The 16475-nt window shown below is 43.0% G+C and overlaps 1 protein-coding gene across 20 annotated transcripts in view; it reads right to left on the bottom strand.

Moving 5' to 3' along the window:
- Positions 1-16475, bottom strand: part of MAPK8IP3 (mitogen-activated protein kinase 8 interacting protein 3) — a 242062-nt gene that overhangs the window by 159671 nt on the left and 65916 nt on the right. For 13 of the 20 annotated variants that reach the window (XM_033914092.1, XM_033914112.1, XM_033914113.1 and 10 more), the window contains 3 exons: positions 14591-14614; positions 6899-7040; positions 3472-3709 (listed from right to left, as the gene is read on the bottom strand). In XM_033914092.1, the coding sequence (XP_033769983.1) occupies positions 3472-3709; positions 6899-7040; positions 14591-14614 (404 nt within the window). The remainder of the gene's footprint in view (positions 1-3471; positions 3710-6898; positions 7041-14590; positions 14615-16475) is intronic. The other 7 variants (XM_033914111.1, XM_033914110.1, XM_033914098.1 and 4 more) reach the window with 3 other exon arrangements.

Here is a 16475-nt window from a genome sequence, read left to right on the forward strand (position 1 = left end):
CTGCCAGTGCAATATAGGATTTAGGGCTCCTTTTATAAAGCCGCACTAGGGCCTTAACGCGAAGAATAGCGTGCGCAAAATTGCCGCAGGCAGTAGATTTCCGGCTAGCGCGAGCTATAGCGCACACTAATCCGATGCATGCAATAAAACCGCTAGCGTGGCTTTGTAAAAGGAGTCATTAGTTTAAATTGTTGGTTTTAACTTATAGACCCTATTATGAAAAAGTTCCTTCCTCATTTGCCAATCTGGTTGTACCATATGTGCCTAGGAGGCTGTTGAAGTTCAGATAGGAATCTAAATTAATAGGACTTTCCCTGGTCAGAATGCATTTGGTTTTCATATGGATAAGTGCCTATTTTTATTTGGCTCCTGTCTTGTGGAATGCTCTTCTTTGTTTGTGTGTGATAAAACTCATTGAAGTATTTTAAATGGTTGCTAAAAGCCCATTATTTTCATGTTGCTTTTGGCAGTGCTGTTGCTAAAGATTGGTAGATCTTGAACCCTGGGGGACAAATTCTGTAAAGGATGCCTAAAGTTAGGTGCCCACAATGTGGATGTCCAAACACTTAGGCATCCAAATAAATTGAATAATAAGCCCTATTAATGACTTTAACAAGCAATAATTGGAAGTTAGACATCCAAAGGCTATGCGCGATTCACAAAATAGGCGTCCAAAATTTCATAGACGCCCATCAGAAAAAGCTGTGCCTAACATGATAAAAGTGGGTGTGGTTTTTATTTAGACGTCCATATACAGAATCACATTCTGCTCAATGTCCTAACTTGTTTACAATCTCACCTAAAATGTAGGCGTTGCAAAACCAGGTCTACTTTTGGCCGTGAGTTGGGTGCTAGCTAGGTGTGAGTTAGGCATGGGTTAGGCATGCTAGAGGCGTCCAGATATAGTGGTATGGGTTTATTGGGGGGGAGTAAAGAATACTTCAGTTTGATATTAAGGTAAAAAGTATTTAATAATGTATTACTCAAGCAAAGCACATGAAGAAATGTATTGCATACTAAACCTCATTCCCAAAATTTAAGAAAATAAGAAGAGAAACCCTACTCACAATAGCTGTGATTCAGAGCAACTGGACATGTCTGATGCACAATCTTGACCATTTTGATATCATCAATATGCACATAGATGGCAGATTGTCACTAAAACATAATAGGAACCCCTGCCAAAAAGGAAGCTCCTGTGGCTCATTGACTAAAGGCACTTCTTCCATCTTCCATAGGTCATGGGTTCAAATTCCTAGTATAGTCAGGTACTTCAGCACATATTCCTATTTTTTTTAGTGACAATCTACCATCTAGGTGCATATTGATGATGTCACAATGATATCAAGATTGTGCATCAGACATGTTCAGTTGCTCTGAACCACAGCTATTGTGAGTAGGGTATGATGATGGTCCCTAATTAATCTTGCTGTGGCTCCAATTCAGGAGATTGGGCACTGAGCACTTATGTATAAGTTATAAAAAAAATATAATGTAAACTGAATTCCATGGATAATTTGGTTCAAGACTAGTGTTTTGGTATTTAAAGATTGTGTGTTAAACATGTCCACATGCTCTGAACCACAGCTATTGTGAGTAGGGTTTCTCTTCTTATTTTCTTAAACTTTGGGAATGACGTTTAGCATGCAATATATTAGTTCATGTGCTTTGCTTGAGTAATTCATTATTAAATATCTTTTAACCTTAACTATAGTCCTCTTTACACCAAAAAACAGGAGGTTTAGTATGCAATATATTTTTTTTTTCATGTGTTTTGATTGAGGAAGACAGAGGCCAAAGGAGTGTTTTTTTAGAAAACAGCAGAGGAACTAGACAAGTGTTGAAGGTACATCTTTGATATTTATCCAGAGAAATGACTGCTTGTGAATAAAGAGAATATAAGCTTGGCTTTTAAATTGACATGTGGTTTAATGGCTGAGTATATGGTGCAGTGGTTAGAGCAAGAGCGTCAAAGTCCCTCCTCGAGGGACGCAATCCAGTCGGGTTTTCAGGATTTCCCCAATGAATATGCATGCGATCTATTTCCATGCACTGCTTTCATTGTATGCTAATAGATCTCATGCATATTCATTGGGGAAATCCTGAAAACCCGACTGGATTGCGGCCCTCGAGGAGGGACTTTGACACCCCTGGGTTAGAGCTACAGCCTTAGCACCCTGAGGTTGTGGGCTCAAATAACCTTTTTCTTGTGGCCCTAGGTAAGTCTTAATCCCCTCATTGCCCCAGATATACTAGATAAGAGTTTGAGCCCACCAAGGAGAAGGGAAATATGATAAAGTAACTAAATATAAATACCACTTAGGTATATAAATAATTTAAAGATAAATAAATAAAATATAATAGTGGTGCTTCTTGGGGAGGAAGAGCCTGCCATTTTACTGAATACAATTTTAATGTAAAAAAAAAAGCAGCATAAAATTGTTGTTCTAATGATGTCATAATGCTAAAATGCAATAACATTACAGATGTCAGGATGTCTATGCAATGCCTAAAAGGTGCTTCTATAAAGCATGCCTAACTATATAGATGTGCTTAAATTTGCTGGATACCACTGAGCACGATTCTCTATTGTGCGTCTATGCATAAAAGAATCATGCTCAGCGTTGTGCTCCCGGACATCTAAACGATGCCTACAATTTAGGGAGTCCTTTACAGAATTTGCCCCTGGGATTCCCTGGGTTCTCCAGACCTCTCATTCGCAGGTGTTTCTAGAGGGGGCTATCACCTGCTTTAGAACAAACTGAAGGGGGCAGCAGAGCCCTCTGGTGAAGTAGGAAGGATTTAAAAGCTGGAGTGGATTCCTTCTGAATGGCTCGCAAGCACTGGGATATTACCTGCTCATCCAGAATGACATACCTATTTACTAGAAAAGAAATTAGCAAGGTAAGAATGTAATCTTTTTATACTCTTAAGAAGTGAGTCACAAGAACTATTTTCTTCATCTGTCTCTGTCCACTGGTAGAGGGACACAACCCATTGGTCTAGATTGGTCTGATAGGATGCAATGGAAACCAGCGATATGATTTGCTACTGATTAACAATAATTATACATATGCTGTTATAGCAGTACAATAACATTGGCATGACCAGTGTTGGTGCAAGGTATTAGGTGCCCTGAGCAAAGTTTCAGCCTTGAGCCCCTCTGAATTACCATTCAGGCCCCTCATCTCCCTACCTGAGGTTGGGTAGTTAAACTCAGAAATCATGACTAACCCAACACCGATCCTCCCAAAACAAAACTGCAATAACGCATAATTGGACACCACACGTGTGTGTTGAACCTATGTGCCTGTCAGAACCTATTACTTTGCTATGACTGCAGCTGCTGTTTGCCATCCCAAGAAGCCACTGCTTAGTTTGCCTAATAGTTAAGCAGGCCCTGTGCATATTAAACTGGTAGTCACACCTCCTACTACTCCAAAAACCTGTGGCAGAACAGCAGTATTTTACCTATGCTGACATTCCTCATTTCTTGGGTGACCTGGACCTCCATATTGCGACTGTTGCGTTTCTCTCTTGCCCTCTTATTGTTCTTTGTCATTATGTTGTAGTCTTGAAGGGGCTGCAGGCTTTCATTCAAGGGTGTGACAGCCGCAGAAGGAACAGATGAGGTTGGTGTGTTGGACTTTGTTCCAGTGGTACTCGGTGTTGCAGCCACAGAGGACTGTCCAGACTCAGACATTTCATCCTGTGGTCATTGGAACAAAAGCAGGAAAACAAATAAATGGGAAACCCCCCTAAAAATATCCCTGCCTTTTATACCAGCAGATGTTTACATGTCCCAGTTTCTGATGGAAGACTGACAATATTATACCGACACATTATTAAGCAAGAAATGCAGGGAATAAATTTGGTTTACAGCATTCCCCAAAAAGTCAGTGCAATATAAGGAAATGCATGTGAAAACAAGCAAGGAAAATTCTGAAAGTTGTGCAAGAGAACTCCTTGTTGAGAGTTGGATATTAAACCTGGAAGGGGAGTAGGCTGCTTTTAAATGACATTTGCCATATCTGGTTTTATTTAATGTTAGTAGTTAGTTTAAACCGACTCCTAAAAATATGGTTCTTGAAAAGAAATATGGCTCTCAAAAGAAATCTTAATCGTTGTACTGCTGATCTTTGGCTCTTATGACTAATGAGTTTGCTGACCACTGGACTAACTTGCATATTAATTTGTATAGGACAAGGAACTAGAGAGGAAGACTGTCTGGAAGGATGAAAGTCCCTTTTCGGGCCCGAAAGGGGCCTAAGAGGGAAGTGGACCTAGGTTTCCTCCAGACTTTGGGTGATTTGTGGACAATCCTTACAAATGGAGTGACACCTCATCCTGACTATACAGGGAGACAGGAATTAGGACTCAGTTGCTGGTGAGTCCTGGGAGAGAGGAGAGATTGGTTTCTGAGCTTTTTTCTTAGAGGCAAGGACTCTCATAGGTGACACTTGGGGAGGAGAAATGCTGGCCTCAGCCTAACCCCCGGTAAACCTATTTGAGGAGGAGAAGGAGCCAATTTGACGGTGGTAACCAGACCTTGGACCAGAAGAGGTTAAATCAGTTGAGTTGTGATCAGAACAAGGGACCAGAGAAGTGAGAAGTAGAAGTGAGAAGTGGATGGACCCGCCTACACCGGAGAAGAGTGCAGAGGACGGACCTTTTCACACTTCTTCTAAAAGTATCAGTAAGAATAGTAGCCAAATAGAAAGTAATTAACACATAATGCAGCACAAAGGAGAGGTGTGAAAAAGTACCAAAAGAGAGTGCCGAACAATGCTGAAACGGTATCATAATAGACCTTGAAGTTACTCTGTACCTTTTTTAGTTTCTTTAACCTGCTGGCCAATTTTGTAGATCCAAAAGGGATATTCAAAGAAGAGAAGGAGAGTGAGGAAGATTATGCCTTCTTATACTACTGAGGGTCCTTAAATTAGTACATGTTTACAATCTGCATCTTAGCAGCATTCTAAGATAATAGCTCCAGCTGTTGTCTGATGAGTGACAGGGCATTGCTATTCTCAGAAAACAAATTAACTAAATTAGAGCTAACAGAACACTCTTTATTGATGTTCTGAATGAAGGTAGTAAACACCTTCGACACAGCTGTACCAAGGGACAGTTGCTACAACTATTTAAATAAATCACCATAATATTTCTAGTTATAATGCATTTGATTCTTGTTATTTGAATTCAGATACCCATCCATGTCTCGGTAGATTGTTTATAGCCAATCTAAAGCTTTAAAAATGTGGTATGAAATTTTGGAATGAATTCATGTTGACACAAAGCCAAAGAACAGAACGGAAACAGGAATGAAAACATATGTAATATGAAAGAATACTAGAATAATAACCCTTTGCAGCCACAGGTTCTTGAAAAAAACTCATTATTACTGCCTTTCTGACACCCGCATCTCAAATGAGCAGGAGTGCAGGAAATTATCATAGACATTTCTCCAGATACAAGTCCATGCTAAATGGACTTGCAGAAGTGGTCTATTTCTGAATGCAAGAAAAGTATGAATAAAACTAATTCTAAGAAGTAGGATATGTGTTTATCTAAAGAAGTGCAATTGACAAGTCAAACCTGTGTCCAGTTATACAAGATCTGTACATAAGCTACCATGTGAAACCATGAATGCCATCTAAAGAGTATCATCACAATCTTGCTATCTCATAAGAACATAAGAATTGCCATACTAGATCAGACCAATGGTCCATCAAGTCCAGTATCCCGTTTCAAACAGTTTTGACAGTGGCCAATCCAGGTCACAAGTACTTAATAGGATCCTCAAAAAAGTAGATAGATTTCATGCTGCCTACTCCCAGGAATAAGCAGTGGTTTTCCTCAAGTCTACATGATAACAGTTTGTCCAAACCTTTGTTAAATGCAGTTACACTGACTACTTTTACCTACACTTCCAGCAATGAATTCGAGTTTAATTGTACATCAAATGTTGTAGATTGAATGAAAGAATATTTTCTCTGATTTATTTTAAATGTGCTATTTAACATTTCACTGCATTCCCCTTAGTGTTTATATTTCTTGAAAGAATAAAGAACCAATTCACATTTACTTGTTCTATTCTAATCAGGACTTTATAGACTTCTATCAAATCTCCCCTCAGTCTCTGAACTGAAGAGTCCAAACTTTTTTAACATTTCTCCATAGGAGAATTGTTCCAATTTCTTTATCGTTTGGTTGTGCTTCTCCTTAGCTTTTCTAATTCTGCTCTATCTTTTTTGAGATAACCAGAATTGCACACAATACTCAAGGTGCTCTTTTCCTAATAATTTCTAACATTCTGTTTGTTGTTTAGGCTACCACTACACATTGACTAAAATATTTCAATCTATTGTCCACAATGATGCCTAAGAGCCTTTCATTGGGTATAGACTTCTAATGTTGAACCTAGCATGAAGTAGCTATAATTAGGGTTATTTGCACTTGACTATATTAAGTTTCATCTGCCATTTAAATGTGTAGTACCCTCAGTCTTGAAAAATCTACCTACAACTTTTCATAATCCACTTGTGTCATTGCCAGTCCTGACTCATTCTTCTCCTTTCAGAATCACTTACTAATACTGTATGTTAAAAAGCATTGGTCTCAGTACAGATTCCTAGGGCACTCCACTATTCACCTTTCTGTAGAACATTTGGGAAGCCTGTCTTTAAAGGTATAAAAGCAAGAAGTATTGTAAAGAAATACGGTAATTGTCCATCTAGTCTATATTTAACCCTAAGAGTGTTTAACTTGTCCATCCTAGGTAAGTGAGGCTGCAAAGGGTTAAAGACACATTATGGTCTCCATCTCTACAAGATGTGTGAGATGCCATGGACAGTGGAGGAAAGGGGAACCTTGTTCCCATGACTGTCTATCAAACCTTGTAGCTGGAGTTGGACTTCAGCTGGCTGAGGTCACTCAGGTGCCAGTGGTCCGTACTGGGGGTTATCTTGCCCCCCATCTGCCCACGTACCATTCCATCTGTGACTGGGAAGACATTCAGTGAAGTTGGGCGTTCTTTCCTGATGGGAAACAAGAAGGCAATCATTAAAAATTCCTTTCTGCTCCTTTAAAAACAAGTTAAACATTTCATAGCATCTGAAGAAACTTCCAGTTTCAAATAAGCAAGTTCTAGTAGTAAGCCAATTACACACAGACCAGGAAATTCTGCGGAAACTTTAAAAATTCTTCAAACAAACCCCATTCAACCATTTCATGGGTTGGCATGTTGATAAGTATCACAAATTACAGCACTTGTATTTCAGATTTGACTGCTTTATGCTGAGAAAAAAATTATTCATCACATCCAACATCAAGCATGGACCAAATAAATATTAATAAACATTTGCAATATTCTTGGTAACATTTGTAAAGAACTTTCCTTCTTTCTGACAATATTCAGTTAGAGGAATATTACTCAGCTATGTTTTATATTGCAGATTCAAGTCTGTGGAATTCTCTTTCATTTGAATTGCAGAACATTAAGAGCCCAATTCTGTATAGGATGCCTAGTCTTGACAGCCGCCTAAGTGGCTTTTGAATATTGCATCCTATATAGAATTGCGGACAGGTGCAAATGCCTAACCCCATCTAACCACCCCAATTCTCTAACTGGCGTCCATGTCACAGATGCCATTTAGAGAAATGTGTTGCCGCTGATCTGATCACAGCAAGGGAATCTCCCTACCGTGATCAGCTGAGTGGAAGGGAACTCCCGAACCTCACTGCAAGTCATCCGGCAGGAAGGATGCCCACTCCCTCCTGCTACAAACCCCAAACCCCCCCCCCCCCCCCCCCACACACACACACTGTCTGCAGCAGGATGGATGTCCACTCCCTCCTGCCGCAAACCCCTAAATAATCCCTGGTAGGAGGGATGCCCCTTCTGTTCTGAAGCTGTTGTCCTCCTCTAGTCATGAACTTTACAGAAGGGTGTCACTCATATCTTTCAACTCCTCCCCTTCACCAGTGGGAATAGCTCCCACTTCAGTTAGTACCAAAGCAACAGAACTCCACTGAATCAAAAGAAAAAAGAGAAGGAGGGGCATGGTGAACTTCTCCAAAGAAAACACACATTTCTGTTCTGCTCTGTAACTCATGAAAAAAGAACAATAATCAACATAAACTTGTAGCTTAGGAGTATCCAGTAACCAACCTGCTGTGTGCAACTAACACTATCACATAAGAAACTCCAAGGTTCAATAAAAATACTATTGCTATTAATAAACTCTTTACTCTTGTTGGGTTTGATTTTTTTTTTGGTGGGGGGGTTACACGTTCATTCAATGACAGGAGAAGTCCCGTGACAGACCCCAGCAATGTTCAAGGCAGCAAAATAGGTGAATTGTAATTCTGCACAGGGCAGGCCGTACAGAATCCTATGTCTTATAACAGAAAGAAGATTACTGAGGTAACAACCTAATCTTCCATTCTGTTGCAAAGATACAGGATTCTGTACTGAAGCTGACATATCAAAACAGTGCCAGACATCTAGGGAGGGATAGATGAGCCTGCCTGCAGCCCCGAGGACCCAAATACAACATCCTTTCAAGCTGCCACATCTACTCTGTAGAACCTTATAAAGATATGGAGAGTAGCTGCTCTACAGATTTCATTGGATGGAACAGCCCGGGACTCCACCCAGGAGGCAGCAACACTTCTAGTCAACTGTGTTGTGAGAGAGATAGCTGGCTGTTTGCCACAGGTAATATAAGGAGAAGAAATTGCCATACAAATCCATCTGGCAATCAAAGCCTTGGAAGCTGGTCTGCCTCATCTTGATTGACTGGTCAGTACAAAAAGATGGTCAGAGAGACAAGAATCATTGGTCCTTTCCAGGAAGTGAAGTAAAACGCTTCGCAAATCCAGCCTCTGTACAATCCTGTTTTGCCAAACCTGTAGAGTGAAAGCGGGCAATATTTTGATTGACATGAAAAACTGATACCACCTTTGGCAGAAAGTAAGGTACCGTCCAAAGTGAAACACCAGATTCTGTAAACCTGAGGAAAGGATCTCTGCAGGAGAGAGCCTGTAATTCTGAAATTCACCTTGCAGAGACTAGGGCCACCAGAAAAACCATCTTGACCGAAGAAACACATCTTCAGAGACTCATACAGGAACTGAGAGAGATCCTTCAAAATGATATTAAGATCACAAGATGGGAAAGGCCAGCACAACAGAGGATGCAATCTGAGTGCCCTCTTCAAGAATTGAGTGACATTTGAATGAGATGCCAGCAACCGCTTACCTCCTCTAGCACGAAAGCACAAGAGGCCTGCCACCTGCACTTTGAGAGATGCCACTGCTAAGTCTTTTTCTAGCTCAGCTTGCAGAAAATGCCAGGATCACAAGAATTCGTACCTGGCCAGGATCTACCTGTTCCTTGGTGCAGCATAAATGAAAAGCCTTCCAAGTCTTAGCATAAGCTGCAAACATCAAAGGTTTCTTTGCTCTAAGTAGAGATGCAACAACTAGCTATGAATAACTCTTATGTATTAGGGCCATTTGCTCAAGAGCCATGCTGTAAGACCAAAGCGCTCTGGATTCTCCATGGGGACTGGGCCTTGACTGATGAGCCCCGGATGAACTGGCAGTTTGAGACACCTGCCTCTATGTAGCCACACCAGATCCTCATACCAAGGCTGATGAGGCCAATCCAGTATTACCAGACCCTGGTGGCTCAGGACTCTGGAAGATCTGGCCCACCATGGCCCATGATAGGGACACATAGAGGAGACTCTCTGAGAGCCAGGGCTAAACCAGGGCATCCAGCCCTGCATTTCCCAATTCGGCTCTTTGACTGTAGAAGTGATTTGCTTTCACATTCTTGGTTGAAGCCATGAGATCCATCTCTGGTCTTCCCCAGCACTGCCCAATGAGGTCAAACGCTCTTAGGGACAGTGACCACTCCCCTGGATCCAGAATTTGGCAGCTTAGAAAGTCGGCCTGGACATTCTCTGTTCCTGTCATGGACAGCACCTGTAAGTGAACTTCCACCCACTTGAACAATATTTGTGCCTCCAGGCACAAAGGGGCACTTCTGGTGCCTCCCTGTCTTCATGTAAGCTGCCGCAGTGGCATTGTCAGACCGCCTTTCCTACCAGTGAAATCTCCAGTGCTTTCAACACAATATGAATGGCTCTCAGTTCCATATGCTTTATGGACCACCTGCTCTCTGATGGTGTCCACTTGTCCTGGAGCAAGCAGTCACAGCAATGGGTCCCCAGCTGCTCAGGCTGGCGTCAGTTGTGAGTATCACCCATGAATTGATTTTGAGGAGCATGCCCTTCAATTATGAGTCCCCCTGGAGCTACCAGGGGGTTCCTCCTTGCCTCCCATGACCAGGGAAGCTGCCATCTGAAGAGAATGCTGTTGCGAGGACCACTTGGAGAGGAAGGAATCTTGGACTGGATGCATATGTGCTTTCACCCAGGGGATGACTTCTAGGGTGGCCACCATCAAGTCAAGTTTCAAGTTTATTTATAATCTGGTATACTGACCATCACAGGTATCTGGCCGGTTTACAATATTAAAAATTTATAAAACATAAAAATAAAATAAGACTCTTTATAACCTAGACAGGGACAAAGTTTGGACACATTAGGTACAAAAGGAGCTGGGGGGGAGGGAGATTTTAATCACATCAAAAAAAATAAAAAAATAAGAGGAAGGGAAGAGGGGGGAGGAGAGTACAGGTTAGATTGTAAACTCTTCTGAGTAGGGACTGTCTATTAAATGTCAAAATGTGCTAGAAGTGCTCTCTTGAACTTTTGACACTGGAGTGCTTGAGAGGGTGGGGGGAGGGGTTTGTTTGTTTTTTTATTATTGGTATTGTTTGGTAGTTTTATGTTTATATCTTTTTTATTAGAAAAAAGATACAATCAGAACAAAGTCAACAGCACAATTCAAGTTAACAATATCTGCCCACCAAGGAGGACTGTACTCTTATATCCTCCATAGTCATACCAAAGCACCATGACCCCAACCCAGATCCCCTCCCAACCCCCAACCCCCCTTTTTCCTCCCCCCCCACCCAAAACAGTACACAGACTAGTACCAGAACTTATATAGGTAGGACAGTATACAGTTGAAGCCAATTCAAAATTTGGCTACGACTTTCTGGAGCAAAATGTTCAAATATGGAGTCCAAGTGTTAACAAAGTCTCTGCTTTGTCGGCGAGAAGAATAAGCCAACCGAGCTTCCCAGCCCATCAGCTCATGCAGCCGATTCCTCCAATACCAAAAGTAGGGCGGCTCGGTGGACAACCAACAATTCAAGATACATTTCTTCCCCAAAATATAACAGTTACTGAGAAAAAAAATTTCTGCAGAAGTATACCCAGAGAGCAGAGAGAAACGAGAAAATACCAGAAAACGCCAAAACATGAACTGGCTCTAGAGGTGCTCCGAGAGAATGGCCTGTGAGCAGCAGCCTGTCCTTGTGGGTCTGCTTCCTTTCCCCAGCGGAGTAAGCTCATGAAGGGCTGAAAGACTCCCAAATATGGGGCAAAGGGGGGGGGGGGTGAAATAATGAAGGGGCATGAACTGCACCCATATTCAGAGGGAAAAAATTGTTTCCTCCTGCTGACAGCAGCTAGTGCTACACTGTGGTGATAAACTCCCACAAGTAGCAACTTAACATAACTGATTTCAGAAGTTATTAGGCAGAAATGGCTTTTTAAGAATCCTGATCTATTTATATCAAAGCTGTGGGTATGCTGAAGTTGAAGCATTAGGGAGGGTGCGAATGTGAAATTTGATGAACTCCTTTCTTGTTATTTTTGCATCCAACCTTGCTTGCTCCATTTGTGACCTTGAAGGAAGTGAATGTAATTGAGCCCCAGGCTCCAGAGACCCAAGAGAAGCAAAGCCTGATACAACAATGGATTTACGCAGAAGCTTGAGGAGGGAGGCCAGTAGGGCTCACATACCAGTTAGAGGTTGTAAACTGAAAAAACACCATGAACACCTTCTTTCACATCAAGCATCATTGTGGGGTAAAGACCTAGATCAACTGCTTTCGCCCACTACTTATGAGGAATTCAGAAAACATCTAAAAACTCAACTGTTCCTAAAGTATCTAGACAACTGACCCACTCATCTTCTTTCTCCTCCATAGTGTTTCCTCTGTCCTATTAATCTCTTTCTCCTCAACAATGCATTTCCAGTCCTATTAACTCTCCTCTTCCCCCCTCTTAAATTCAATCAATTTGTACCTCGCTTAATCTATTGTAAACTGCATAGAACTTAACGGTATTGCGGTATATAAACTGTTATTATTATTATTATTTATACCTGTGCAGATAAGAGAGATAAAATAGATTTATTAGCAGCTTAGGTCTTAAAGCTGCTGATTCTCCTGTGGGATGCTAAACTATGAACAGAGGGTAAAATCTTCCCGAGTCCCAAATGAAATAAAGTCCAGAATAGGAAACTGCTCTGAAGCAATATCAAATACAAAATTTTTATGTGCCTCTATACTGGAGCTGGAGAATCAGAGCACAGTGATATTCAGTGGGACTTAGCTGGCCAGGAATGGATCCTGGCTGGTTAAGTCCCGTTTGGCCATTTGTCTGTCTTGCCTAGGATTGTAAGCTCTTTTGAGAAAGGACATTTGTTTTAATGTACAGTGTTACACATGTCTAGTAGCGCTATAGAAATGATAAGTAGTAGTGCAGAACTACAGTCTCTGGGCATCCTATCTAGGATAAAACAACTGACTCTTTCTCTACCAAAGCAATAAAAGACACCATGCCGATTTGTTTATAGAAGAATGAACACTGGCCAGCAGTCTCAGGAAGACACAGTATAGTATACAGAACACAGTGCTGTGCTCATCACAGAGAACCTACACTATCTTAGCAGAGTGTCATTCTAAGCTCCTATGGGCTAGGCAATGCCAGTCTACTGGAGATGCATGTATTTAGCCTAAGAGCCTAGTTAATTTGCATATTTTGATTATCTTGAAAATCAGACCTCTTTATGGCTTTTGAAGTTCTTCCTATTGGTGGATGTGTTGAACAAGTCTGGAGAAAACTGCTGTATGTATTGTAATGTACAGGGCTGAATGTCATTTGTCTGTACGGCAATGTTCCTTGTTGAAATTTCCAGCATGTTTAAAGCAAGCAAAAGTTATGCATTTTGTGGTCCTTTGTGCTAAAATCTCAGCACCGGAGTCTATCTAGCCTACAAGTGGCATGGAGGATGGTGTCTTAAGAACATAAGAATTGCCATACTACGAAAGACTGAAGGTCCATCAAGCCTAGTATCCTGTTTCCAACAGTGGCCAACCAGGTCCCAAGTACCAAGTACCTAGCTAGATCCCAAGAAGGAAAACAGATTTTATGTTGCTTATCCTAGGAACAAGCAGTGGATTTCCCCAAGTCATCTCCACAATGGCCTATGAACTTCTCCTTTAGGAAATTATCCAAACCTTTTAAAACCCTGCTAAGCTAACTGATTTCACCACATTATCCAGCAATGAATTCCAGAGTTTAATTACACGTTTATGAAGAAATATTTTCTCTGGTTTGTTTTAAATCTACTACTTAGTAGCTTCATCGCATGCTCCCTAGTCCTAGTATTTTTGGAAAGAGTAAACAAGTGATTCACTCCCCTCAGTATTTTATAGACCTCTATCATATCACCCCTGAGCCGTCTCTTCTCCAAGCTGAAGAACCCTAGCTACTTTAGCCTTTCCTCAAAGGGAAGTAGTCCCATTCCTTTTATCATTTTCTTCGCCTTTCTCTGTACCTTTTCTAATTCCGCTATACCTTTTTTGATATACGATGACCAGAATTACATGCAATATTCAACTTGCGGCCATACCATGGAGCTAAATAAAGGCATTATAACATTTTCATCTTTGCTTTCCATTCCTTTCCTGATAATTCCTAACATCTATTTGCTTTCTTAGCCACCGCCACAAACTGAGCTGAGGGTTTCAATGTATCCTCAACGATGACACCTAGTTCCTTTTCCTGGGCAGTGACTCCTAACTGCCTTGTTGGCCTTTTAGCTAATACTGAAATGCAGAGTATCAGTCAATAAAGCATTTGTATAGGTGTTTCTACAAGACAATATATAATTAACCAAACCTCACTGGCATGTCTTACAAGTGTTTGCTGCCCCTCTGCAAATGGAGGGCTATTTTTCAAATAGTCACATTAAAAGTAATTCAATATTGCCCCTTCAGGGAAGGCAAAAATATTCATGATGTCCATGCTGGAAAGGGGTGGGGTTGTAGGTAGGGTTACAGCAGGAATAGAAAAGTATGAATTTGAATTTCATGTTGAAATTACAGGGGGCATTTTGTTCCTGCGATAAAGTAAGCACAAATTCTGTGGTTTTCAAGCCCTACTGGCCAACAGGGCTTGAAAATCTGCTTGCAGTATCACTGACCTCTCTTAAAATTGCCCTCATAGTTAGCAGGAAATGGCACAGAAGTCTGCTAGAATGGGTAGGTCCATAAATTCAACACTGTGCACTCCATTTACCCCTCCATCTTCCCAGCACAGCTCTATGCTATTCATCCCCAAAGGTTGCAGCAACAAACCATGGAAAGAGAGATTACCTTTTCCTCCATGACTGGCGATGACTGCAGTGACAAACATAGCAGGCAAAACACAGCGGCAATGGCACAAGAAGCGAGACAAGAAAACAACCATTAGAGTGCAAAAAACATGCAAACACACGCACACAATGCATGCCAGTGCTTACACAAATACAGAGATACACACATTGGTGCTAATTTGTGCTCAGCAATATGCCCCAGTGCAGCAACACATAGCACCCAGTAGGAATTCTCTTTACACATGCACACATAGAAATGCTGATACAGTACATGTGTACCCACTAAAGCAACATATAAGAAACTGCATAAGCATTCGCATGAACATTATTGCCATGGTAGCCACAAATGTACTTGCATAAACCTCTCTCTATAGCAATAACCTGTCACTGCTCATATATGTATTTGTACAAGCATTCAACACATCTGTGTGGTAATGCTCACCAGCATAGAAATACTCAGCCCTATCCATCAGGGATGCATATGCTGACTAAAATGTGTCAATGCTATGATGCATAAAACTCCCTAGACTCTGTGTTAACTCATCCTGGTACTTTGCAAACATTATGCTGGCAGAGATTACATACTGGTGAAGTGCTATACAGCACAGTAAACATGCAAAGGTTATTAGCTAATGCACATCAGTGGATCAATACACAAGCTTGATCACATAGGAATGTACCGTATTTTCACGCAGATAACGCGCACCCGTGTATAACGCGCACACGGGTATAGCGCGCAGAAACCACAATATTATGTATAAAAACTTTTGTATACCGCGCTCACGGGTATAACGCGCATGCTGCCCGACTGTCCTTTCGCCCGCCCCGACTCTCCTCTGGCCACCCCAACTCTCCTTTCGCCCGCCCCGACTCTCCGTGCGCTGTCCCGACTCTCCGTTTACCCGCCCTGCCCTGCCCCCCCCCCGGCAGGACCACTCGCACCCCCACCCCGAAGGACCGCCGACTCCCCGACAATATCGGGCCAGAAGGGAGCCCAAACCCTCCTGGCCACGGCGACCCCCTACCCCCACCCCGCACTACATTATGGGCAGGAGGGATCCCAGGCCCTCCTGCCCTCGACGCAAACCCCCCTCCCTCCAACGACCCCCCCCCCCAAGAACCTCCGACCGCCCCCTAATAAATGCTTTTATTAGAAGCTTATGACTTGCCCACTAAATATCCTCCCTTCTGGAAGACACAGCAGAGAGTCTAATAAGAGCCCACGAGATACAAAAGTTTTTCTACATAGTTCCCACCCCGCCCGACGCCCGATTCACCCCCCCCCAGCAGGACCGCTCGCACCCCCACCCCGAACGACCGCTCGCACGCGCTCCCACCCGCACCCGCGATCGGAGCAAGAGGGAGCCCAAGCCCTCTTGCCCGGCCGACTCCCCGACAATATCGGGCCAGGAGGGAGCCCAAACCCTCCTGGCCACGGCGACCCCCTACCCCCACCCCGCACTACATTACGGGCAGGAGGGATCCCAGGCCCTCCTGCCCTCGACGCAAACCCCCCTCCCTCCCTCCAACGACCGCCCCCCCCAAGAACCTCCGACCGCCCCCCCAGCCGACCCGCGACCCCCCTGGCCGACCCCCACGACACCCCCACCCCCCTTCCCCATACCTTTGCTAGTTGGCCGGACAGACGGGAGCCAAACCCGCCTGTCCGGCAGGCAGCCAACGACGGAATGAGGCCGGATTGGCCCATCCGTCCCAAAGCTCCGCCTACTGGTGGGGCCTAAGGCGCGTGGGCCAATCAGAATAGGCCCTGGAGCCTTAGGTCCCACCTGGGGGCGCGGCCTGAGGCACATGGTCGGGTTGGGCCCATGTGCCTCAGGCCACGCCCCCAGGTGGGACCTAAGGCTCCAGGGCCTATTCTGATTGGC

This window comes from Geotrypetes seraphini, chromosome 11 (assembly GCF_902459505.1).
Source record: "Geotrypetes seraphini chromosome 11, aGeoSer1.1, whole genome shotgun sequence".
In the NCBI taxonomy this organism is placed as follows: Eukaryota; Metazoa; Chordata; class Amphibia; order Gymnophiona; family Dermophiidae; genus Geotrypetes; species Geotrypetes seraphini.